Below are 26,834 nucleotides of genomic sequence, written 5' to 3' on the forward strand. Positions count from 1 at the left end.
AAGTTTGTCCTGTGTCCCCTCACCTGTATCGTGTGTCAGAGTGAGTCAACTGGGCACGGAGCTGCTCCCTTTTCTCTCCTTGTCTGCTTGCCCCTTTATTTTTCTTCCCCTTTACCCCCCGTTGAGGGGGTTTTAAAAGCCCCTTTGTTGCTGTCATCCCACATTTTTTTCAGTATAACCATGGAAGGTTCGTCATGTCACTGGATGCTGGTAACAAATACAGTATAAACACACAGTCAGAAAAATTCTAGACCTATATTTTCTGCTGAAAATGTTCTTCCAGTATATGCCTTTGTTCCAGCACTTCTTCCAGATGGTCTGTTGGGCTCGCTGGAACTGAAATATTTCCCGTAACTGCAGCAGAAATGACGTTAAGAAAACGCAAAAAACCCCACCAAAGTGTCTCTTTCAACAATGGCCTGTGGTATTGCTCATTCTGGGGTCTCACAGCAGGTCCTCAGCAATGCATGTGCTGAGCATGTATGTGTTGTAATTCATTAATCTGCAGGCTAATAGGAACCAGTTGGAAGGAGCCATCAGTGCCTTTCCTTGCAGCGTTTGAATTACGGATTCAAATCTTGCTTTGTGTCTCCCAGGCTCGTTGGACTCGAAAATTCCGTCTTCAAATCTGCTATTCTGATTTAGCACAATCACTGGGAAAAAGTATTTGGAAATTAGGCTACTTTAATGAGCATGTTTTTAGTTTAAAAAAAAAATAAAATGGGTTCAGTGCGTTATATTTCCCAGTACGTGCAGTTTTCTAAAACAGATTTTAACTTCTGTGGTCATCACATATCAGGAAAACAAATCAGGGACAAACTGAACCTGGCACTGAGGCTTCACAACAGTAAATTGATGGCTAAAATCCTATTGTAGCACAAGCTGTTTGAGTTTTCCTAATTAGTTTTATAATATTTAAAGGTGGCTCAGAATTGTAACATAACTGTACTGATGACAGTTTTTTTTTCTTATTTATTACATATTGGCAAAATGATAATGATTTTGCACCGATCACACCTTTTTTTAAAGCCTCCTCTAGTTTTGGTGATGCTTTAACACGGAAAAAAGTCTGTGCCTGGTTGAGTTTTGACTGTATTTTAAGCAGGAGCAGATGTAATTCCTGAGTTCATTAACAGATCTGGGAGTGTCTGGGAGCAGGCTGCCGTCCATCAGTGTCTCAGACCGTCCTGGTTTGGTTGGAATTCTGACCTGTAAAGATTCCCTTTTTAGGTGACAATTCTTACTGGCCACCAAATTTTAGTGAGAGTTCCGGTGTGGAATGAAGATGGTTGTAGAGGGTCAGGCTGTCTGTGCCAGGCTGCCTGTGACCTGTTGCCCAGTTCTTTCATTCCCAATTCTGAGTCCTAGATCCCTATGTTTTTAGCTTTGAAACTGCAGTCTGAGAACGGGCCAGTGTTGCCCCTCATTCCCTGCTGTTCCATGTGAATTCCTAGGGAAAGTTTCCATGCACCAAACTCGAAGAATTACCCCCTGCGGTCCCTCCCGGTTCCTTTCCTCCTTGGAAGAGGAGTTGCTAAGAAACCTGGTGAGGTGTAGGTGAAATCAGGATGCAGCAGGAAGAGCCCAGCCAGTTCTTCCCAGTGGTGCTCCTGGCTCTTCGGTGCTGGTGGAAATGGGAATCCTTGCAGGGACACGTCTGTTTTGGAGCTCTGGGCCATGGGCTTTCCCTTGTAGCTGTTCCCCTCCAGGGCTCTGAGATAGGAGATAAAGGACTTTGAGCTGCTTCTAATGGAGGGTATTTGGATGGTTCCCGCATTCTTGAGAGGATGGGAGCAGATTTAACTGGATTCTCCATTGTTGAGGGATTTGGTGGTGCCTCTCTAATCCCGGCTCGTTCTTCTGCCCGGCAGTCCTTGATTTCTCTCCTGACTGTAAACCCTGTTTCTCCGGGAGTTTTCCTCTTGTTTGTGGGGTTAGGCAGGAATTTTGAAGATGTTTAGAGTGCTCTGACAAACATTCATCTAAAGCTTAAAACTGAGATGTTAGATAACTGTAGAAATGTGGTAGTCATGATAAAAAGGCATTTTGATGCCTTTTTATTAAGTAAGGAGTCCTAAGTACGTTTCTCATTTCCACACAGTTCATTAAACATAAAATTGCATAACATTTTTCTAGTAAACTCCATTTGAGATTTCTCAGTGAATTGTTAAAATACAGATTTTTTTTCTTGCATGTCCAACTAACTTCCAAACGTTGTTTTTAAAAGCCAATCATGTGGCATATGCAAAATAATAAATTGAAAGGAATTTAAAATGAAATATTTTAATAGTAGGGTGAGAGATGGTTTTTAGATGATAATAAAGTGAGTAATAGGGGAATGTGGAAGTGCTGCTGCCACATACAAATAGTTCATGGAGTAACATACCAAGTAGTCATTCAAACAAACATCTTCCAGAAGAAATGACAACCTGAAGTTTCTGGGGTGTTTGAGAACAGAGCCCTGATGGAATTATCCCTCCCTGCTCCACTCCCAACTCCTGCCAGGGTTGGAGCTGCCACTTGGGAACTCAGGGCTTTGGAAAGAAAGTCTCCTGACCTTTGAATGTACTCCCAATGACAAGGGGAGCTGGAGGCCACGAGGCAAAAGTGGGAAGTTTATGCAGCAATACATAACTTTAAAGAACATTAAGTTGTCATTGCTGCTTTGATCAGTGATAGGGTACACTTCGATAAAACTCAGAGACAAAGGGCTGCAGGCTGTAGCATCAAAACAATGCATTCTGTTCCTTTTAGTTTGAGAAATGTATTTCTACAGTCTGGTTTTTAAGAAGTGGAATGTGCTCGTGAGAGCTGATTAGACCTGGCACACAGACCTAAATAATGAAGGTCAAATAGAATTATTTGGGGTTTATGTTTTGATTGTTTGAAAACTAGGGCTTGAGGTTTATGGAGAGGACTCGTTGTGACACACTTATGTACTACAGGAAAAAAAAAATCACTGTGTAAGTGGCCACAGTTGTGTTTGCATTCAGTCATTATTCCATTTGTGGTGTTTGTTTTATGCAGGTTTATTGACTGCAGAGGAGAGAAAAGAGAAATGGAGGGTCTCTGGTTGCTTTTGGTCAACCTTATTCCTCTGGAGTTGAATCTAAGATGCAGAAAAGCAGATTAGCAGGAGTTTAATTTTGTAGGGATGCAGTTCTGTGGTGTTTTCTTGCTTGGGAGTGTTGGAAGGTTTTAATTATATAAATGTATCTGGAAATACTACAAAGACTACAAAACCTAACATTTCTTATTACCTGCCTGGGCTCTAAAGCTCTGTAGATCATTACTCTGTCCATAGCTCTGGCAAATCCCCTTCCACCCCCAAAATTACTCATGTCCCTTTGATAATCTTCATGGATGAGAAGGTGTGATGGCTCATTGCTTGTCTGCCTGGTTTGCTGCACAACTGTCAGCAGGACTGCTGGAAATTCATGTGATCACCCTTGTGTGTGTTGTGATAGAATGCTTGGATCTGTGCTAAGATATTGTGGGGAGGGTTTTTTTTGCTTAACCCAAAAAGGAATCTTTAGGATCTTTTAACTTTATTCTTGTGTTCAAAAAAATCTGCAGCAAAGCAAAATTCACGTAAGTTGCTGTAACTTCTTTTAAGGTGTAAAATTCACGTTAAGTTGCTGTGACTTCTGTTACGGTGCCATTCCCCTCCTTTTGAAACTTCTTCCCTCAACATGCTGAATCCTCTACTGAGAGCACAGCAAAGCCTCCCCTTTGGAATTTGATCCAGGGGTTTTTCCGTGTGAGGGCTGGCAGGAGTCACGTTCTGAGCAACCCCAACACAGCCTGGGGCCCTCACGAGGCGGATTCTCCTCGTGTGCAATGCGGGTACCAGCCTGTCTGCCCTTGGGAGAGGAGGGGAACTGGACTTCTAGCAAGGCTCTTCCCTCTGACTCTTCTTACAGAAGTCATCGCTTCTTACTGAGGGCATATTCCCCCAAATTAACCTCAAATAATCATACAGAGCCTCACATCAGGCTGGCTCCCTGAGTGAAGGAATTGCAGAAAAAGTTGGTTTGTAACTCATCTGTCGGCACTGAACTCTTGATGTTGATGCTCTGATAGTAAAGATAAGGCTTTCCTGATTACACATGTGAGATATATGAACTCACTCCTGCAACTTCAAAACAGATGCTCTTTAAAATACTTGTAAAAGTCTTTGGTTTCGAGCTGTTACCAAAAAGTAAAACTGAACTTGAAAGGAGTTTTAAGGGTGTCTCTCGTAAACGTTTGCCAAGAGCTGTTCACATGGGTGAAGACAGATGTGTATTGATAAGGCTGAGACTAAACCTCCAGAGCTGTGGATGTATTTTGAGAGAGATGTTTCATCTACAGATGGTGTTTGTGTTTCTGTAGTATGAGAACTTCTTTAATACCGACAGTCTGTTCAGTGGTGTTTAGTCAGGCGTTCAGAGAACCTCAGCTCTGAACAGATATTAAACTGCAGCTCTTTTTTCTCTGACATTTCTCAGCAGTTTGTAAATGCGTGTAGTGACTGCTTGGCAAAGGCCAGGTGTGCCTTAGGAAGGCCTTACTGATGTCAGTGTGCTCTGCTGCCAAAGGGCTCTAACTTTGCTTTGCTGCACTGACTTATTTTGGGAGGGTCCTCAGCTGAGATCAAGTAAGCCATACAAGCAAAACCAGCCTTTCAGGGGGGTTATGTCCATTGTCTTAAAATAAATAAAGAAATGGTGAAAACTCTGGTTCATTGTATCATTCACCACCATACCAAGGTTGGTAGCAGTTAAACAGTGTGTATTTGCCAGCACGTGGCTGCAAACTTGCTCATGAAATTCCGTAGTGGTTAATTCATAGAGCCCATTGAGCTGTTTAGTTTTCAGAAGATAATTACCTGTTAACTAAACTAATTTGCCAGTCATTTTTAATGTAAAACCTCTTACTGATTCCTAATTTTTGAGATCTGCGTTACACCAAATTAACCTTTGTGAGAGTTAAAAATTAGCTCTTGAAGCTTAGTTTTTGCAGTTTTTAGGATTGGGTGTTAAAAGTTAACTTGTTTTCCCCCTAAACTCTCAAGTCTTGATAAATAAAGTTATCTAAGAAGGTGCTTTTGTCTCTTTGGTTTCCTTGGGGGTTTTTCCTTTCCCTAAGCTCTCTCTAACCTATGTGCAGTGATTCGCTGTATTAACAGGTAGTTGGTTTTAGGTGTGCATTAAGCAAATGCAATTTCGTAGTAGGGATTGAGTGCTCAGGGGAGCTTGGAGAACAAAGTCACCCAGTCTTTGCAAGTGAACAAACACAAACTGTTAGTGCTGTGCGACAGAAGAAATTTTCTAATGTATCAGTTTCCATTTTGACCTTGTCGATCAAGGATAATGTTCTTTTTTACATCCCGTTGTGAGAGAGTTAAATTACTCCTTGTTATTGACATCCTTGTTTTTACTCAGCTGGTCCGTTGAATGGATTGAGGCAAAATAAAACGCGTCATTTACTGGCTCTAAATCTAAACGGAAAAGGCCTGTGAAGGGAATGTGTGTGGAACTGGAGGTACGAGGTGGGATTAACCCTCCTGTGGTTCACGTCACACGCACACGGACTCATACCTGTGTTTCAGTTCTCTTAATGTTATTGCACTGAATTGTCATTCTGCATGAAAGGCTTTGATACCAAGTGTGCTCCAGTTGGTAATTATTTAACATTTGAGAGCTTTATGAGCCAAGACTACTTATTTGTGTAGCTAAAGGAATGCAATTCAGGATGACTTGATGGGGGGTTTGGAGTGTCATCGCGAGCCTTTCTTGTCTACTTTGTGCTGATTTGAAACACTGAACAGCTGAAAGTGCCACTGATTAACACAAAGCTTGCAGTTGCTCTCAGCATTTATAAAATCAGGACATTGCTAGTGTTGTTTGAAGTCAGAATGTCTTCTTTTTATGGATAACCTCAGATAGAAACTGTTAGTAGTTGGTCCATGCCATTTTTTTTCAGTAGTAACCAGGTCCTTAAAGCAGCTGCTGCCTCATCAGCCAAGCTGCTGGTTCAGCACAGGCTGGGCAAGTGAGGAGGGGCAAGAGCATCTCCTGCTGCTGCTGCTAGGAAAGGACATCTGGACCCATAGTTTTCACCTCCATTATACTGGGAATATTTCCTGTGAACATCTAGTCAGTCCCTCCCCTGTAATTACTGTTGCAATTTGTAGCAGTGGCCTGAGAGAACTCTTATTTTCATAGGACTTCAGACAGTCCCATCCATTAGCGTTCATTTAAAAAACAAATATGGTGACTCCACTGCCTTAAACATGGTTCCAAGCTAAAGATCTTCCTTTGAATCTTTTCCTTTCCCTCATCCCACACGAATTCGTTGCTTTTTTTTTTTTTGTTCTGAAGGCAGAGTTTGACCTGAGTGTTGTGTGGTATTTCCCAGTAGTGCAGTAATCAACCCATAACATGGCTTTATCTAATGTTCTATTTTCCACTGAAAGATGAAAATTGAACCTGCACCTATTGCTTTTGTTATGCTTTTAGTGGAGAAGAATTAAAAGGAGTAATCCTAAGTAACTTGAAGGAGAGGAAGAAAGCTGTGTGTGCTGTGAGTTGGTTGGAAACGGTTGATAGCAACAGTCACAACAGATGGGTCTTTGCCTGCATTATTTAGACACCACTGTAGGAATGGGGTGGGAGCCACTAATCTGTGTTTGTCAGAGAGACCACTCAGTTGTGTTGAGCTGAAGTTTTTCCTTGGAAGAAGAAAGGAAAAAGCTGTCCTAGAATTTACAGCCAGGACTGGCCCTGTCTCAGTGATTTCCTGAGCTCTCCCTGCTCTCTCCTTAGCATGTTCCTTTGGTTTGCCTCAGTTTTAGCTGAGCACTGGTTTATTGTGCTGTAGTGGCCATCTCTGATGTCCAGCGACTTGAGTTCAAATCAGCAGCTCTGTCTTTTGAGCGCAAAGTTTTTCTGGAGGGCTTTCCCTCCCCCCCCCTTTCCATATTAGTGCGCAGTGAATGGTAGATGATGTGCAGCAGTAAAGATAGTCAGACATAAACAAAACAAGAGGATCATAACAGGTCTCATGCTTTATTCATGTCACATTTGTTTATGTTCATACCACCCAGGAACACCCAGAGAAAGGAAAACAGCTGCTCCTCGAAGGAAAGACAACAACAAAAATACATCACTCCCTAAATAAGAGACTTTTTTTCTGTGAGGTGCTGGCAGAATTTTTCATGCCATATATTTGACAAAGTACCATTCTGTCTCTTTACACTTCGTTTTGGCTGCTCTAGTGAAAAATTGGGATATCAATTAATAAAACCATAGAATAATAATAATGTATTTCACATCTCTAGCTTGTTTGTGCAGCAGCAGTACCTTGCTGTGGGGCAGTCAAGTTCTAGGCAGAGCACATTAGAACAAAATGAAAGGATAGGTTGTCTTCTGGAAAAAAACAAACCAAACAAACAAACAAAAAACCCAGGACCAAACCAAAAAAACAGCCAACCTGATCATTTCATGGCCTGGAGTTACCTTTGTGAATAAACAATTTTTTTCTCTCCCTATCACCCACTTTCTCCACCTTTCTCATCTAGGATAATTTCTGGTATTTTTATCACCTGATTTGTTCTAACTGTTCCCATTGAGACCATCAAATTGTGGGCAGAAATGGAATTCCAAACCCACCCTGAGGGGAAATAGGGAGCCCAGGCTAATAACCAGTGTGGATCTGTGCTCTCTGTGTGGTGCTGAGGGGAGCACAGAGCCCAGGACATACAAACAGCTGCCCCTGGTGTTTAATTGTGGTGCGAGATGGGGAACCACTGACCTTTAGAAGGGTTTGACTTAATGAGACCCTCATGCCTGATGTCTATTTTCAGCCATTTTTAGCTGCCCTAAAATTACTGTTTAGCAAGGTTGGACTTCAGGGAGCCACTTTTCTCACCTTTGCTTGTGAATGATGGCACCAAATAAATAAGGATTGGTACTAAATTGGCGTGTGACATTTTGCAGGGTTGAAGGGGAAAAAAAAAGATTCTATTTGGAGTCTATTGAGTAGAAGTGTGTGTATTTTTCACTTGGTTTGGGGCTTTGTCTGCTGGTGAAGTGTTTTGGAGAAGAGTCAATGTAGTTCATGGCTGAAGGAGGTGAAACCATGAATTGGGAACAGCTTTGAGGGGTGTTGCATGACTATGGTCATTCACAAAGACCGTCCTGCCCCAGGAAAATCTTTTCCCCTTGTTCTTTCCAGCCAGAATATTTGTGTGAAATGCAGCTGTAAGTATTGCTTTAAAATTATTGGATTCGAGTTTGATCAGCTGGGATAGAGGCATTTTTCTTCCATAGAATTTTTATGGGTTTGAACTCATTCGGCACCTTATTTAAAAATGAGTTATTCATAAAAGAGTTGCAGTATCACAAGATCTCTTCCGGTACCTCTTCTTTTTTGTTCTTAAAATACTGAGGAAATACTGGCCTTTATGAAAAAAAAAAGACAAGGCAAATAATCTTCAGGTCTGTTAGGCTTGAGAAACAGAACATTTTTTCAAGCTCTCTCACCCAATACAGAAAAAGAGCTGCATAGAGTAGTGTCAAAATGTAAATGGGATTTGATTTGCCTGCCCCTTTTACTGCCCTTAAATCTAATGATACCAGTTTTCAGTTATGGCCAAACTTCCTTGCTTGAAGATGGCACAGGTCTACCTTAAGTGTCAATTTGTGCTAGAAAATTTAATTTTTATAGGCTGTGAAATGTGAGCTGTGTGGTAGGACGGTAAATGTAATGTAATATATAATAGGCTATTTAATTTGTTTTAACCATCTTAAAGTCTCTTTAAGCCCTCCTGAGACATCCCAGAGCAGATCTAAAGGAGATCTTTTCCATCACACTCTCAGCAATTTAAATTTATATCTCCTGTCTGTTACAGTTTTAAATTGATAATAGTATCTACTTCAGATTCATGGGAATGTAGAGACTTGGATTTTTGTTTCTAATGGGACAGGTAGTGAGCTTTGTGAGTGTGAAAGACTTCAAACACCTTTTTCTCATCAGCACGTGGTTTTACAGGTCTGAGAGGAAAATGCATCTTGTGCTCAGGTTCACCGAGGTTGATTAAAACATTATTTCAAGGGTCAAGGAGGAAGAGCCACTTTTAGCACCTTCTGTTCCTTTCCTGGAGCAACCAACATCCATTTTAGAACCCAGGAAAGGGAGGGATCACCGGGTGCACGGAGTTCACCGTCGCAGCCACTCCCCACAGAGCCCCATTTTGTCAGGATTCATAAAGGTGTGTCCCTGTGGGTACCACAAGCTGGAAACCATCACTGCATGGTGTGTAGCAAGGATTTGTTAGCACAGAGTGCTGCAGCCCTGCAACAGGCAGTGCAGGGTGGATCCATCACCTCCTGCCAGAACCCTTTGGTTGCAGGGTGTTTGTGTGATCACAGCAAGACCATCATTATTCCCTGCAATAAAAAGGAATTCACATATAGTGCTGTGTATAGAAATTGCCTTATTTGAACTATGGCTTGTTGCCCTTAGGTGGTGAACAAGTAGACTTAGTCCCTCTCTTCTCTGTTTCAAGCAGAGCCCTGACTCGCAGCCCCTTCTTACCAAGCTGATTTTGTGTTCTTCGTCTTTCCATTTCTACCACTTAAGTCTTAAAGTTCTTGCTCTTCTTCCTCTGTGACAATTTTTTTCGAGTTACTACTTCAAATGCTTGTGCAGCAGCAACTCAAAAGTTAATATTGATTTCTACCCAGCTGCAAAAGGGAGGGTCTGAACAAAGCAGACCCTGGAGGAACACCACCACTAGTAATATTTTCTCCATCCCAATAATATGCCATGAGATGTGATACTCATGTGTTCCCAGCAACCAGGAAATTTCATCAAAGAACAGTGAGCCGGTGTGACATGATTTACATTTGGAAAGATCTGGGTTGCATTTTCACTCTGCTCCCTGTTTACCTTCCAGTCACTGGTTGCTCTTTCCCCTTAGCACAGTTGTTATGAGATGCTGGGGAGAGCTGAGCTCTCATTTACAGGGCTTTTTGAACACAGGTTCCTTCTCCAGCCCTAGGCTGCTATCCCAGAAAATGTCCTGTTCATTGAGAATCCTCGTGCTTGAGTCTGCAATTTTGATATATAACCCTTTTTTTTTTTTTTTTTTTTTTTTTTTTTTTTTTTTTTTTTTTTTTTTTTTTTTTTTTTTTTTTTTTTTTCCAGTATTCTGGGATGGAAATTTTTTTAAGCAGCCTCATTTCATTTTAGTAATGGATGTGGTAATTTGCAGTGCTTTGTCCTTGTTCCCATGAGGTATTCTGTCTCTGTCCTCATACGCAGCATTATTCTTACAGGAAAAAATGATGCAAAAAGCTAATTTAATATTTGATTTGTCCTCCTCATTTCTACCCCTTGTTGACACCAGTTCTTCTTTTCTTGCTCTTTTATTTCTGGTTGAGAAACCTTTTGTCTGTCTGTGGGTGCCCATTTTCCTGGCCTCCTGGCAGTTTGCATTGAACTTTTGCAGCCTGACCTCCAAGTGCCAGAGCTCTCTTTGCTGATCAGTCCCTTTTTCCATTCCTTGTAGGTTCTCTGCTTTCTCTTAATATCCTGCTTTGAGGTGCATTCTCATGCAGGTAGGTCTGTAGCCCTTTCCTGTCCCCCTTTTTTGAACTTTACTGCGATATAAAGACTCAGATTTAAAGTGAACCCGTGCCTTCCATACACCCAAATCCAACTGTGTATGTGTTTCATATATCTTTGGATGAAATTCTGGTTTATGGCCCATCAGGGAAAGGTGGGATTACTCTTGAAATGTAGAGAAAACTGTTAGTTATTTTTGGGTCATGCAGCTGGTGAGGCCTGTACCCCTAAAAAGATTAAGGAAGTTTGAGTTGCCTTTGGCAATTACTCTATTTTGTATAGGATGCTTATTTCCAGATGTTTTTTTTTGTTGTTGTTGTTTCTTTCACATAAAGCCAGGGGAATTAATTTTAAAAACTGGCATTTAAACCCCCTGAATGAGACATGGATTTTTTTTTTTTTCTTGTTTCTGGGTATGTTTACACAAACACAATCAGTTTTCTTAGAAGGTCAGTCATTTCGGAAATTTCCTGAAATTCTTTCCAGGTTTTATGTTTTAAAAAAAAAAAAAGAAGAAAGGTATACTGATGTTTCTTTGCTGATTTTTTTAAATTTTAAATTAACTTTTATGAATTCTGTTTCGATGCAGTTGGAGCTCCTCAATGGGGTTTAAGGGTGATGTGTAATTCTTGTCTCTTTCTTATCCTTCAGGGGGTGTGGGGGGAATCTCTGCAAGTCCCCTCAGCAGCTCTTTTTCCATTTTCCTTTCTGAATCTGCTGGAAATTTCCAAAGTTCACTCTTGAGTATCTTCGTGCTTGATGAGGTGACAGCAAGGGAGGGATTTGCAAATCTTTCACTGTGTTTGTTCGCCAAGGCTTCCTCCAGTATTTATGTTGCAAGGCTTTTAAAGCAAGGATAATAGTATTTAGTAACTAAAAGCTTGAAAAATTTTATTAATGGACTGTTTATATTTTGTGTTATTCCTCTTTATTGTTTTCCTTTGCTTTCATGAGACGGAAGCCAATTTAGTGTCATTAGTAAATGTCTGAGCACGTTCTTCAAAATGAGCTTTGAGCACTGGAGTGGAGAGTCTGGGGGTTATTGCTTTAATGTCAGGGTTGTTTTTTTAATATGATGGCACTTGGTGTTGTTTGGTTTACTCTTTAGCTTCAATGTGGGTCGGGGGGGTGTTTCTGCAACATGTGGCACTGTGTGTGGAAAGTGGATGTTTACATCTGGTATGCATTGGAAGATTAAGGTAGAGAGGATGAAGTTTTGGGCAAGTATGTGTTTTTTGGATGAAGGATAAAGTGAGAATACTTTTATTTCCTCTTAGATTTGAAACATATCATTCTAGCAATGCCTTTGAAACTCTGCCAGCTTTGCCAACCGTAACATTTATGGGATTTTGGACCTAAAGTGAACTAGAGAACTGTTTTTAGTGGCAGAGAAAAAGGTTAGTGCATGAAAATAGCTGGGCCTATTATTGACTGCATGTGGTCAGTGGTTTGGCTGAATGTAGGTGGCTCTTTTCCTGTCACTGTTTTCAAGCATATGGCTTTGTGATGAATATAAAACTCTTTCAAAATGAGATCTACTGCAGTTCTTTGCACGGTAGTTTTGTGCTATTTAGTAGCCGTTATTTTGCTTTTGTCATTTATTTTCAATCTTCTTTAAAAAAAAAAAAAAGCAACAACAACTTTTTAAGTAAAGCTTATTCCTGATGACATAAAAACTGAGAGGTTTGAAGAATGTGGTCATCTGTCTTCAGCAGCTGCTTCTGTCAGTAATATTTATAAAGGGATGCATATACTGTGCTGTTGAGTATTGTAGTTAATGCTGGGATTGCTTGCAGCGGGCAGAAACTCCTTTTAACTGTGCACACACATTTTGTTTAATTACTGTGTGAAAATCTCTAATGCTGAGTTACAACTTCCCTTTGTTGCCTTTTCATTCTTCCAGTCTTGACAGTAACGTTTAGAGCTGCTTTTTCCAAGGTCAACTTCTTTTTCCCATTGTGGAGAAGACAGCCTGGAGTTAACCTGGTGTTTTGTTTCCTTCTCTGGGTGTAGTGTATACAAGGTGCTACCTCAGAGCTCGGGGAACAGTGAATTTTCTGGTTCCTGCTGCAAAGAGTTCAAGGGCACAACAGGTTCTGTTTCGCTCTAACTTAAACAGCGTTACCCCTATTTATATCTTTGTAAGAAAATCTGGGAGATGGAGCTGTAAATTGTACAGATTGTGGAGATTGTCTGGTGTTTTCAGTGCAGAAAATTCGAGTGAATCTTGTTTTTAGCAGCTCTCAGATGCAAGGGCTGGTTCCACTCAGCTGACAAGCGAAGTACATTTGGGTCTGCAAGATGCTGAGAACTGCAGGGAGGATTAGGGGGCACTGAGCACGTGGTGAGTTGGTTCCCTTGCTGTGAAGTATTGAAAAACAAAGGGAAAATGTTCCCCATGTTGGGAGAAATAATTTATAGAATTATGCGGTATGTAAAAAATAACTAAATGAGCAATTAGAAAACCTGTGGGTCTGCTTAATATATTTTAAATGTATTTGTCAGGCAGTCCTGCATCCTGGTTCCACAGGCCAGGCACAGGGAAAATCGCTGTTGCACGAGTGAGGGTACTTTTGTGATCACATCTTCCAGACTTCTAAGAATGCAATTTGTTGCCTGCATTAAAAAAGTTATACAGTGCTCTTTAAAACAGAAAATGTACTTTTAAATTCTTCAAACAATAAAACCCCAAATCTCGAGAAGCTGTGGTTACTGCAACTGTAGCTTGGAACTTACTGAAACATCTTCCTAATATAACTTTTGTAACATTATAACTGGTTTCAAGAAATTTCATTTCTAATTTAAAACAGGTCTTCTGAATTGTATTATGAAGACAGAGGTGGTGTTCCTGGGGGCAAAGACTGTCCGTGACCAAGAAGTGCTGTGCATGTGTTTGTAACTCTCAGTGCAAGACAATCTTAATAATCCCTCAATGCATCCTCAGTGGTCAAAAACCCCACTAATTTCTCTTGAATTTGCATGACTTTGGGGTCCTGCAAAACACCCTCAATATTAGCAAGCTTTTTGTGACATGTTTTGTGTATTTTGAGTTTGTTTTGGCGTTTGTTTTTTTCTAGTTCTGATTTAGGACTAGAAAGATGCTTAATATTTTTGATGGTAGGAATTGCCACAATTGAGGAATGCTCTGTGAAAGATCTCATACTTGAACACACAGCCTAACTGATAAGAGTTCCTCATCAGAAGGGTTTGAAATATGAAGATGATGGAGGTGATTAGTTTCAGTTCTCAACATGGATTGATAAAACAGTATTCTAAGAAAAAGAAAAGCAGCGCAGCTGACTGATGAACTTTGTTTTCAGTTTATTTGAGGTATTTTTTTTTGTGTTGGTCTTGGTGAGAATATGTAACTGTTAATTCCTGTTTGGATTTGCAGAGGTTGGAGACCTGAGGGAGCTGCAGACCCTGGACATCTCCACCAACAGGCTGATGACTCTGCCGGAGCGGCTGCACATGTGCCTGTCCCTGCAGTACCTGACTGCGGACAGGAACCACCTGTGGTACGTGCCCCGCCACCTGTGCCAGCTGCCGAGCCTCAACGAGCTGTCCATGGCCGGGAACCGCCTGGCATTCCTGCCCCTGGGTGAGTCACCCCCTCCCCGCGCCGGGGGCGGCCACAAAACAAACTTTCCGTCCCCAGTAATTAAAAAAACAACAAAAAAAAAAACCCCCAACCCACCAAGTTGAGTCTCTTCGGTGGTCCCCCCGCAAACTCTGTTTGTGAAGTTGTCACCGCCGGTGGTGTCGTTGGAAAATATGTTAATTTTAAAAATGCAGGTTAAGGTTTTGTGGCTTTTTTCAAGCAATAAGGCAGCTATCAAATTTGCTTTATTTTTAGCTAACTGAGGGGAAAAAAGTCAAAATGATGCTGTGCTTAAATATAGTAGGGTGTAATCTGAGTTCCACCACTTTGGGGAATGATCTGTTTCTGTTTGCTGGATCTGAGGATTTAACCGAGATCCTTCAGCGAGGGTTTAAAACTTGCTGTGGAATCCCAGTAACTCCCTGTAAACTGTGTTCCAGCATTAGGAACATCAGCACCACATAATCCAGCACAGGCTGAGTTTGTGCTGTGTACAGGCAGCCATCAAAACTGCCCCACAGTAGTATCCCAGGGAAGAATTCCTGTGCCTTTTTCTCAACCCTGCCAAAGTTTGGAAGTGTGGAAGCAGGTCAGGAGCGGGAGGTGCAGTCAGTGTGTGGGGTTTGTTGTGGGCAGTCCCCGTGTCTTCCTTTGGGAAAGGCAAGTCCTCTTCCCTGGATTTGTCGCTTCTCAGCCCTGCCAGGGACCAGACTGCTGGAATTCTCTGCTGGAATACAGACACACATGCAGCTCTGTCCTGTCATTTGAATAACCAGCAGTAGTTTTGCTAGAGTACAGAGTTTGGTGTTAATTATGTGCAGATGAAGTTACGATAATCATGTTGGAAAGAAGCTGGAAATTGAGGTGGCTGAAAATGAGATCGTGATTTCCAAATTAATTACATTGTATAGCTTTGACTTAATCTTTTCAGTACTAGCAATTTTAGTCTTTAAAGAGCTTCATGATCTTCCTGATTTTCCTATCACCTTATTTTATATTACTGGAAACCAAGTGCAAATGATGCCTCCAGACACAGTGTTTCAGTTGTGTCCCAGCGTGTGTCACTGTTTAAATGAGAATATGAGTTCCAGGATGCCCCATCCAGATTCCACACTACTCATTAAAACAAGCAAAGTGACTTCCCCTATTTTAGCAAATATTTCTACCTCCGTCAGACAGGAAGTTGAATATTTTTCATGTTGCAAAAATAAGATGCTGTTCAGGAAGATGAGATGTGAAATATGAAAGGATAAAAGTTTTTGCTACTTTTGCACTGGTAGCTTATCTGTGAGTGAGCCATGACCTGGATGAGCCAGAGATTTGCTGAACTGTTTCAAGTTCAAAAGGAGGAAATAAATCTCTAATATAATGACACACCTTCTTTTTTTCTTTATTTTTAGAGTCAAATTCAAAACATTCGAAAGGAACTTTTAAAATAACGGGGAACATCAAAGACTGTCAATTGACCTTGTTCAGTAGTTCTTAATAGTGACTCACTGGTGAACATTTGGAGATAATTTGCTATCTGTGGATATGAAACTGAATCATAAATCCTAGAGTTCAGAGGAAAAGCAGCACAGTATAAATGTAAATGTTTAATCCTTCCTCTGAAGAATCAGAAGGCTTCGCAGTGGTCAAGATGTGCTGAAATAAAGTAGAAGAGAGAGTGCATTGAAAAGCAAAAAGATTAAATCTGTCTTCTGTTGGGAAAATATTTTTCTTGGAGTATTGCTGGAGTTAAGGCATAATTGTGGCATTATTTCTGCTTGCTGCACATGTTGGCTGATGGGGGGTTTTGTGGGTATTCTTACCTCCAACTCCACTTCATGAGTTAATGGCTGGGTAAGGACCTTAAATGACAGCGGAAAGTACTGCAGAAATATCTGCAAGTCATACCCAAGTGAGTATTGTCACCACAGTTCTTTGCCATTAGGGAGTTGTGTTGAAAAGCAGGTAATTTATTCATCTCCTGACAGAATGGTTGGAGTTCTTTCTCTTGTTTTTGTTAGACATGTCCACGTTTAAAGAATTACGTTTGGAACAAATGGCTTAATGCTTTTTAAGGCGTGATTTACTTTATTTATTTCACGTGCTGGTTGACATCTGCTTATGCCAAGGAATCCATTTTTCCTTGTCTGAGCATGTCCCTTGTAGCACCTCTTGTTAAGGGTGATGGAAATCTGCATTTCCCTGTTCCTGGACTGATAAATTAGATTTATTCCAGTGGTAGCACTGCACTGCTGGAGAGGGACTAGGGAGGTTTTTTGCTCTGTACATTCTTGTAAGTTTGCAGCCACTTGTCTCTTAAGAAAAGCAGTGTAACACTGTTAATTAATTCTACAAAATGCTGTAAAAATACCTGATCCCACTCTCTGACTTGCAGAACTGGTACATAAACAAGAAGGTGGGTAAACAATAGCGAATTAGTCATTTGTCTTGCAGAATACATTTAATTGCTGGATATGCCAGTAGTTTATGAAAATCACTCTTTTTCAACTTTGAATATTTCAGTTTATATTCAAAGAAATGAGACACTGTGGATCTGAGCCTTTGTGGGCCTTCCTAGGAAACTTAATTTTTAAAAACAACCCCACAAATGGGGTGTGTAAGTTGAACTGGAAGCTGCGTCCTGGACAGTCGTGTGATTGTCATGGTAACTTCGTGCTGCCCCAGTAAAAGGTCTGAGGAAATCTGCTGATCATTTTATATCAATCTGCTTACAGTATAAATTAGCTTTTGACAGAAAATTAACTTAAAATTGCTCAGCTTTAAGAGATGCTCCAGTGCCTGAAAACAAATTCCTCTGCAAGCAGAAATGTGAATCTGATGACATGGCAAAAAGAAAAAATGATTTATGTAATTAAGTACAAATATAATTAAAATAGGCCATAAATTCTCAAGTGTACTGACAGCACAGGGGGATGTTATGACAGCAGATATTCAGTGTTATATCACTTTATTGAGGGCTTATGTGCATTTTTTGTTTAGAAAAAGGGTCCAGTAATTATCAGTGCCCAGTAAACAAAGGTCTTATTCTACCTCAGTATATGGTGCTTTTGTGTCCTTGCCCTCACAGTATGGTTAAAAGAGCATCAGTGCAGCCACACAAGAGCTTTTGTTCCATCTTCAGCCATGTGGAATGCATATGCCAGGGCCCTGAGGTTAGAGGGGAAAAAAAAAAAAAAAAAAAGGGAAAAAAAAAAAGAGGGAGAAAAAGAAAAAAAAAAATTAGAATTGGGGTTTGTTCAGGACTCATGGCATTTGGTCATTTCTGGGAGAAAGGTCTTTGATCTGGGAGCCTGGAAGGAGGAAAGTGGAAATGTTTTAGACACAGTACAGTGCTTGCAAAAGCCACATGAAAACCTCCTTTGTAGCTTTAGCCTTTTCAGAGCTGGGCAGCTTCCTCACTGCACAGAGTCCTTCAGAAGCGTGGCTTTTAGAGAACTTTTAACAATATTTGTTGACTGATATAAGACATAAAAATTAATGTGGAGGGGATACAAAGAGCTTTTCAAAGTGATGATTTATTTGAATTTAAACTTCATGGGTAGTGTTTGAAACTGGAGGGGGGGGGAGAATCTTTTGGAGTGTGGAAGATGCTTGGTTATTTAATGCAAAGAAACTATATCAAAGGAACATTTATAGTTACAGGCTATTTGGCTTTGGGAATTGAATTTTTCCTACTGAGATATTTTGTCTAACATCCAAAAATTTGCTTTAATTACCTAGGAAATGCAGTCAACTCAGAACTTCGAATCTAAACATAGCCTAAGATAAAGACAGAGGGAAGAGATGAGATGCAGCCTCACTCCCCCCTCTCAGTGCATATGAAAAGAACAGCTTTAGGGCTTTTTTTGACTTGCCTGATTTTCAGCCCATTTGCATACATCTGTGTAGGAACCAGCAAGATGTGCCTCTTTTAAACATTTTCTGCCATTCTCTTAAATTAATAAGTTCAACTGTAGCACATTCAAGCTGCCCCAGCAACCCATAGTTTTCTGCTGGTTTTGGGGCTAATTTGGTTCTGCAGCACGAGGGGACTTTCTCTCAGCATTTTATGTCCCATCCACCTGCTACCTGCTGTAAATTTTATTGGCTGGTTCCTTACCAGCCTTACAGTATTTTATGGTGTTGCAATATTTTTATTCGTTGTAGGATAACAATGTGGGGTTATTTGTTTTTTTTGTTGTTGTTGTTTCATCTCAAAATATCCCAGAACTTTACTATTTACTATTTTCAGCCCTGCAATACTGAGCCCAAAATAAACCATCTTTTTGAGGTGCATCTCTCAGCAGTTCCCATCAGTCAGCAGAGGGATTTGTGCTCCCTTCTTGGGGCAGGACAGTTGATGGAAGCAGCAGATTTTTCTGTGAACTAGAAAGTCTCTGGGACGGGCTCGAAGCACCATGTGGTGGTCAAATTGTGCCCCTTGATGTCCAGTGATTCTGCTTTAAACAAATCCCAAATTATGGTCCCTGAAACCTCCACAGACTATTGCAGGGCAAGGGGCCTGTATTCAAAGTCAAAAAAAAAAACAAAACCTCCAAAACTTATTTTTTCTCTGTCTTTATTTCAGAAAAGGAATCTATTCATTTTCTCTTGGTTTCATCACTTGTTCTCTCTATCAAAGCTTTGATAATGTGTCACTCCTCAGCCTGAGCTTTTAAGGTTTCTGGTGCTCACAGCTGCCACTCAAGTGGGTGACAGCTGAAGACATTCAGTGTATTTTAGGATGGCCACACATTTGGGGAGGGATCACTCAAAATATCTGCACTGGGTGGTGTCCAGAGATCTTGTGTGCAAGAAAACTGTTCAGTAATAAAGGGCTTGTGTTACCTGTTGTCACAGTAGGGAATTAGAGGAGATGGTTGTTCCAAATGGAATTTCGGAATAGAAATATCGTGGGCATTGTTTTCATTTTTGTTCTGTTCTTGCCCACGATTCCAAAGGGGACAGAAGCTCTGCCCATCGCTCTGGTTACCCCTATCCTTCTGCCAGCTGAGGGAGCTGACAGTGGATAAAGATAGGAAACCAGTCAATATGAGTATTGTCTTGGCTGATCCAACCAAATGCTTGTTTGTCTTAGTTTCTCTAAGGTACCCATCGAAGTTTTTTTTATTTGTATACAGATTTTTCTATTTGTGTTTTTCCCTGATGCAGTTTGTCTGCTCTCAGCTCTCCCCTCCCGGGCAGAGGCTTCAAACACTGTTCAGTGGTTTGTGCTTTGCATTGAACACAGATGTCTCTTCCTGAGCCACAGATGAGATGGGCTGCCCAGATGATCCCACACATCACTCCCAAACCCTTTTACACTATTCTTTTTAGTTCAGTTTGGTGTCTTCTGAAACATCTCATATTACTATGTTTGTCACGTCTTTTAATAGCAGGTGGCTTTACCACTGACTCGTTCTTGTTGACACGCAAAGTTATTATTTCTCAGAATTCTTCCAAGAAACCTAAATTTAATTTTCTAAACAAAACAAAAATCATTCCATACCTATGTGCTCCTATCTCGAGGTACGTTAAAAGATTTCTGGTGTGTGAAGGCACTACTTAATCACGCTGTTCTGGCTCCTTTTGAGTACCAGCCATGAATATTTTAGCAGCAGTAATGCAAGCAGCACACCTTCAGAAATATCGACCACTTACTGCACCACAGCTTTGTGTGGAGAACATCCAGCAGTTTAATGCCTTCTGTTTCCTCGTGTCCTTTAATTTACTGCATCACGCAGACTTGTTTCTGGGTGTTTGCAGTGCTGCTTGGTTAAGGCTGATGAACCCCAGCACAGGTATCCTCGTGGAGAAGAGAGAGTGGGCCAAACACATTCCTGCTTTTGTCTTTACCACTTTCCCAAAGCTGCGATTCCAGTGCCACGAGGCCAGTTGAGGAAAGCAGGTCTGACCTTGTGAACTTGAAGGATGCACTGAGGATTTGAGATCAATTGTCCCTTTGCTTCTTCCAACTGACTTCAGGGTTTGTCGATGTTGAAATTTAATTACTTTTAATGGGATTTTTTTCAGGGCTCCTGAAAGGGGGCTTTGTTTTGTTTTAGTGATTTGAAATGCTTTCCTCTAAACAGCTTTTCAGCTCATCCATAATAAAACCATTGGCTGAAATTTTACTACTGAGGAGGGCTAATTTATGTTTGCTTGCATTGAGGCTGATTAGCTTATTTATAATTAAAGAGAATTGCTTTGCTTATGATTGTCACTGTGTCATCCCTTCTCCCCTTGACTTTTCTTGTTTTCTAAACCCAGATTTAGGTCGTTCTCGAGAGCTTCAATATGTTTATGTGGATAACAATATTCACCTGAAAGGCCTCCCATCCTATCTGTATAATAAAGTCATTGGTTGCAGTGGGTAGGTATGAATTAATTCAGATGTCTTGTGTACCTGTTCCTTGTAAAAATTCTCCTGTATTATGCCACTGATTATTGTTTTGTGTGTCTGTGATTGATCCAGCACTGATGTTACCTTGAGGGGATTAGTGCAACTCCCAGTTCTGTTTTATTTTGGTAGTATTTTGGTGTTGAGTTGTAGCAGTCAGTGCAGTTACTCCAAGGGAATTTGTAATGATAATCTGAGGCCTAAAATGAAATTTAAAGGTTGGCCAAAAGTGTAGCCTTCACAGTTTCCAGAAGTAAAGACTGAACGAAATATATTTTAATGTGTTGCAGCATCTGTTTGGTTCTGACATTTCTGTAAGTTATGGGCCAAATCTTGGAGTGCCACGTGCAGCTCCTTCACTCCTTTTACATCCCAGCATCAGCTTCTTGTAGGTCTTGGTACCTACTAACTAAGTAACCTTTTTTTAGGAGTTATGGATTGACAGGTTTATTTTTAACATGTGGATTTTAAAAATATCCCAGCCTGTCTCATGTTTGTGGTTAGGATGCAAGAAAAAAGTGGTGTGTGCAGGACACTGGCTCAATTCTTTCTGCCCTGACAGTGGCATAAATAAGGAGCAGCCCCACTGATGAATGGAGCCTTGCTGGTGTAAAACTGATCAGAAGAGGATTGTCCCCATTACCCTCTAATTATAAATTTCTGGTATGCTCCCCCTCAGCAGATCTTGCATTAAATATAAATTCCCTCTCTGCACTCTGCTGCAATATGGGAGATGCTGAGTCTTGGCATTTTCAGGTTTTTCTAATATTCCCGTGTCAGCTGGTTGGTGATATTTAAATCCTTGCAGTTGGATTATACTTCTGAACTGGCTGCACTCTCGAGCTTCTACCAGTTTGGTTTTTCAGGAAAAAGAAATTCTACCCTTTGTTCTTTCAGAACTGATTGTAAATTGTAAGACAGGCATTAAATTAAACTTAAATGTGACAGAGCTGTCTTGACTGTGACCAGAAACACTAATGCCAGTGCAGGAAATGTTCCAACAGGTTTGGTCCAACCGTCCTGCCTGTTTCAGATGATTTCATACAACCATGTCTTTTATTTTATTTTTTTTTTTATGTTTTAAGATATCATTTTATACTTAGTCAAAATAATTTTATCTTTGCACTGACCTTTTGTGAAGATGCTACCAGTTCTCCTTCTGTCATTACATGTGCAGTGCTGGTGAGGCCAACTGCAGTATCTCTGAGATTATAAATCTAATATAGAATCACACAATCTGGTATTTTAAATCTAGCGTGGAAGAGACTAAAAAAGTTGCAAGTGTTGCAATTAAATTAATTCTTGTAGTGCTTCTGTGGAAGAAATTGGTTTCCCCTTAATAAGAAAGAAAAGAGGTTATTTTTAGTAAGAAAAATAATATTTTATTTGTGCACCAAACAGATACTTGTCTTTGTTGGGAAACCACCTTCAAACATCGTAGATTTCTTTTAAGAAAAATTTTCCACATAGGAAGAGCACTTTATATATATTCATAAAAACCCAAGGGTTTTATTTGATAATGTGCTGAGTGACTTTAAAATTGTGTAATAATGGTGATGTGAAGAATTTCTGTGTTCTTTCCAAGAAAGCATTAGTAACCAGGCTGAGGTTTGCATGGGTCAGGCAAGAGCTGACAATCCAGGCTTTAGTGCTCTGTCTGGTCATCCACTGGAGAATAAAATCTGACAAGCTGCTGTTACTAACATAAAGCTTGATTTCTGAAAATAGAATATAAATGGCATTGTGGAAGTAATGGATCTCTGTCTGGGCATCCTGCAGTCAGACTGACTGAAAAACAAAAAAAAAAGTCTTTTATGTGAGAGGTGATGATCTCAGCACTCAAAATAAATTTTGATCTTATTTTTTGCAGATTGGGTTTCATAGGCCCCAGTCAGGGATCTGTCAGTCTTGGAGAAGGCAGCCAATAGGTGGTCACAGCTTTTTATGCCCCAGTTATTTATTCACCAGGGTTCTTCTGCAGCTCATTTTTTTCCCCAGCTGTTTAGTCCATTCTCTGTTCCACTTTCTTAACCTCCCTGGATTTTGTGTCTGGCATTAACAGCCTCACCCTTTACTTAAAGTAGACAAATGGCCCAGCTCTGAACTGCAGAAACTGCAGGGATTTTATGTCCTAGTGAGAGAGGTAAAGAGTTAATCAGCTTGAAAATAAAACATTATAGGTTCATTTGTTGTGACTGATAACTCACTGGGTCTGGATTGCTGGGCAATGGACTGTTGGGACAGTGGATCTCTGAATTCCCAATTATATTGTAATCCCACTAATGGTTTGTGGGAAAGTATTAAATATTTAACAAGGGGCATATTGACTTGCAGTTTGATGGTGCTCTTTTTTGGTTGTTCCTCTGGGCTGTTCCTCCTTTAATCAGAAGGGATGAGGCTCATTGTTGTCAGGGACCTACCGTGAGATTTCTCTCAAATCTGATAAGGTCGAGAGTCGTTACCTCACTTTTAGGTCCAATATCTGGGAAGGCTGACAAATCTGTGTTTCTATTCCATTGGTTAGGACTGGCCCTAACAAGTTGCTCTTGGCTTCAAATTTCAGTTGTCATAAACAATTCCAATTCCCCTGTTGACTTCCCCAAGCTCTGAGTCGAATTTTCCTCTGCGTGTCTCTCTGCTCTGATCACTCACAACAGGCATCACGTAAAGAGTCATTATTTTTACTACAAGCTGACTTTCTCTCCTTGGATCCAAATAACCTTCCCTCTCCATGTCTGATTTAGGAAGGGCAAGGCTGGTAGACTTACTAGGATCTCTTCCCACTGTTGTTGTTTTGCCTTCACCTCCAAGGGGGCTCTGTGGATGGGGAAAGGTGTAGAACAGAATCACCCAGTGGCACTTCAAATGTATTTCTTTGAGGTTGGAGTTTGCCTCGTGCATTAAAAATGAGAAATCCATGACTGTTGTCAACTGGTCGATCCAAGACACAGGAAACAAACTTGGGTATGAAAGGCTCCGCTACATTAAATGTTTAGCAACAGTGCAATTCAGAGGCTAAAAGATTAGCACAAAGTAAGGGGCACAGAGTGCATTTGGTTCCCCCCCTTGGGATTGGGTTCTCATTGCTGTGTGTTATTTGATAAGTAATTCCTGCAGATGTCCCATGCCTAGCACATCACAGAAGGTGATAAAATGGATGTCAGCATAGAAACATAGAATAGTTTGGGCTGGAAGGGACCTTTAAAAAGTCCAACCCCAACGTGTCCTGCCCTCTGCAAGGAATCCTTGAGGGCTGCACTGGAGAACAGTGTCAGGCATACTTTGGGTTGGTCATCTGGGTTTCCCCATAAAGTTACTTTTATGATTTTTTTTTTTTTCTAACCACTTTCTAAATGTCTTGTGTCCTTCTAGTTGTGGTTCTCCAATTCAAGTTTCAGAGGTGAAACTGCTCTCTTTTTCATCAGGCCAGTTAACTGTGTTCCTGCCAGCAGAGGTGAAATCTATAGGGACAGAAACAGATCATGTGCTGCCTTTGCAAGAACTGGCCATGAGGACCCTCTATAACACCTACTACAGGTTTCTGAAAGGTATGACATTTCTGCATTCCTCACATCACAGAAACAGTGGAAGTGCTTTTCTGGCAGTGGGAGGAACGTTTCAAACAGTCCTTCAAAGAGTTGGGCAAGGATTTGTATTTTAAAAGATTTATTTAATCAAATTATGTTTGAAATGCTGTGTTAGAACAGAAACGTCCAATATCAAAAATCAAAGACCCAAAGACTATTTCTGAGGTCAAGTGGTGCTTATAAATGATTTCTTAGTTGAAGGATGCATAAAGAAGGATGCCTTTTTTTTGTTGCAGGAGAAACTCTTTAATGGAAATAGGAGATGAGAAATACAGTTCCTGAGGCAAGATCAGATGCATCAGCCAACAATGCAACTCCTTGCCAGGCAGCACAATCCTAAACTGGCAGACTTGTTATACATAAGGCAAAAGAAATGTGAGCAGCCCTGGGCCATTTGAGCACAGCCTGACAGCTGAGCTGCTTTAGTTCTGCCCCAGTTCAGGCTCAGCTCTAAAGTGGCCCTTGGCTCATCTGGGTCTGCATCCCACAACCACATGAGTTAGCAATATCTGATGGTAACCTGCAGATTCTGTCAGGTTTACATGTGCTGTGACTCCCCCCTGTTGATGCCAGCTTGGGAATTCTCAGCTTTAAAGGTCAAAAAGAAAGCAGAAGGGTGGAGAGCTACAGTGGGAAGATTAGAGGGTTTATGGTAGGGGGTCACTGCTGAACCGCTGCTTTGCCAGGAAAGGTGTACAAGGAGGTCTTCCTTCCCTCACCCAGTTGTGACTTACACAATGATTTTTGGGATCCAGCTGTGTGAATGTGGTTCTTGAAGATGCCGGTGAAGTTTGGGTTGGGAATAGCAAGGTAGTGTTCCAAACCAGGTTAGGAGGTGGTTTCTAGGTGGTCTTTACAAGGCTGGGAGGATTATACCCATTTGCAGGCAAGGTGCAGATCCTGAAAAAGATGGATTTAAATATACATACATACAAACACATGTATGTCCTATTCAGAGTGACCTCCCTAAAGACTGGGGGTGTTGCCACTGGAACACCCCCATTTCGGGGAGGCAGGAGAAGTGCCTGGTTCAGACAGGTGGAGTGCTGGGGAGGCAGGTGGCACTGTGTGATTAAAGCAGCGGATTTGATCTGCCACTGCCTAAATTTGCAGTTTCAGGGGTGCTGTTAAATGCTTGGTGACTGCTGGGGAAGTGACAGAAGTGACTGGACTCCTTTTCCTCGGCCTTTGCTTGGCTACAGAGCGTGACCTTTTCTTTCTGACGCAAATGTCCTGTTTGTCACCTCGCTGGAGCTCTTTGGTACATTTTGTCTGGGGTTAAACCTTACAGGGTTTGAAAGCTGAAACCAGTGTGATACCTAAAACTGATTTATCAGGTACTGCATCTTGTCCTGATTATTCAGCACCTAAACTCATTCACCTGCCTTGGCTGTCTCTCAGGTTCTAGATGGAGATTAGCATGTGGGGTTTAATTTCTAAAACACTCTGTGGCTTGGGCCAAGCCTGGGAAAACGATGGCTCTTTCCCAAGAAATGACCCTGGAGTTCCATTTGGTGAAAATGATGGCATCTTGTGAGCTGTGGGGGCTACATTTAACAGATTAGGAATGTATTGATCTTTTTAGAGTGGTCTCTGTGGTTGGACCTGTGAAAATTACCCAGCTGGGCTGGGTTGTATTTCAAGTCATTCCAAATATTGCAGATCCCTTTTTGCTGATGGTGGAGTTTGGGCTTTGTAGTGAGTTTAGCTATCCTGCTGGATGGGTTGTTGAAACATTTTAGTAAAACACTACTGATGCCCTTTTCAGAACGTTGTATTAGTTACTAAACACCTTTCTGTGCCTAAAAAATCCTTTATGACCTGTTACTGTTTTCTGTTATTTGCTCCTGCTGTAATATTTTCAGCTGGATATTTTGGCCCAGTCAGTCTTACTCCCACAGATGCCAAACTTGTGCATTTAACTTCAACTTTTTGAACTTGCACACGGAAAGCACCGTGTGCTTCACCCTAATTGTGGTATTTTGTATTAACCTCGTTGTTGTTTTGACAAGGCCCTAAGAATGTGAGGCAGCTGTTTCCTGAACTGCTCATGGATTGTGCTTGTTGTGTCTGACTTTATCATGCAATCCTTTTGTTACAAATATGTTGGGTTTCTTTTTTTTGTTTTGTTTTTTGTTTCTTTTCTCCTCCAGATTTGAACTTTCTGACTCCAATCTCGCTACCCAAAAGCCTCTTGGAATTGCTGCACTGTCCCCTGGGACACTGTCACCGCTGCAGCCAGCCTATGTTTACCATTGTCTACCCAAAGCTCTTTCCCTTGAGGGAAACTCCAATGGCAGGATTGCATCAAGGGTAATTATACAGGAAATTACACTGGGGTTTCATTTGGGAAGAAAAACACCTTATGGAACAAAGCATATTCTTAAGGATTTTTTTTTTTTTTTTAACTTTAGCAGCATTTCAGATCTAAAGGCCCTGGCCTGTGGTTGCATGTAATAGTTGAGAATTATTTCATTCACAAGATAGCCAGAATGCTCCTCTTGAACTGTTAAAAAGCATCATCAGAGAAGTTTCAGCTGGTTCTACTTCCACTGTTTGAAAAGTAATAAAGGTTTAAAGCTAATTCACTTAAGAATTAAACAAGCAAATGTGATGTTAGTTCTTGTTAGAGAGTTCAGGTCAA

General features: G+C 40.9%; 1 protein-coding gene across 3 annotated transcripts in view; it reads left to right on the plus strand.

The window, feature by feature from the left end:
* The window catches only part of LRRC28 (leucine rich repeat containing 28), a 49,544-nt gene that overhangs the window by 16,446 nt on the left and 6,264 nt on the right, over positions 1-26,834 (plus strand). For all 3 annotated transcript variants that reach the window (XM_027906851.1, XM_027906853.1, XM_027906854.1), the window contains 4 exons: positions 14,009-14,215; positions 20,474-20,576; positions 23,976-24,151; positions 26,344-26,503. In XM_027906851.1, coding sequence (XP_027762652.1) covers positions 14,009-14,215; positions 20,474-20,576; positions 23,976-24,151; positions 26,344-26,503 — 646 coding nt within the window. The remainder of the gene's footprint in view (positions 1-14,008; positions 14,216-20,473; positions 20,577-23,975; positions 24,152-26,343; positions 26,504-26,834) is intronic.

The sequence above is a fragment of the Empidonax traillii genome, unplaced genomic scaffold (assembly GCF_003031625.1).
Source record: "Empidonax traillii isolate 1590-97213 ecotype Southwest subspecies unplaced genomic scaffold, ASM303162v1 scaffold1366:size124167, whole genome shotgun sequence".
NCBI lineage: Eukaryota > Metazoa > Chordata > Aves > Passeriformes > Tyrannidae > Empidonax > Empidonax traillii.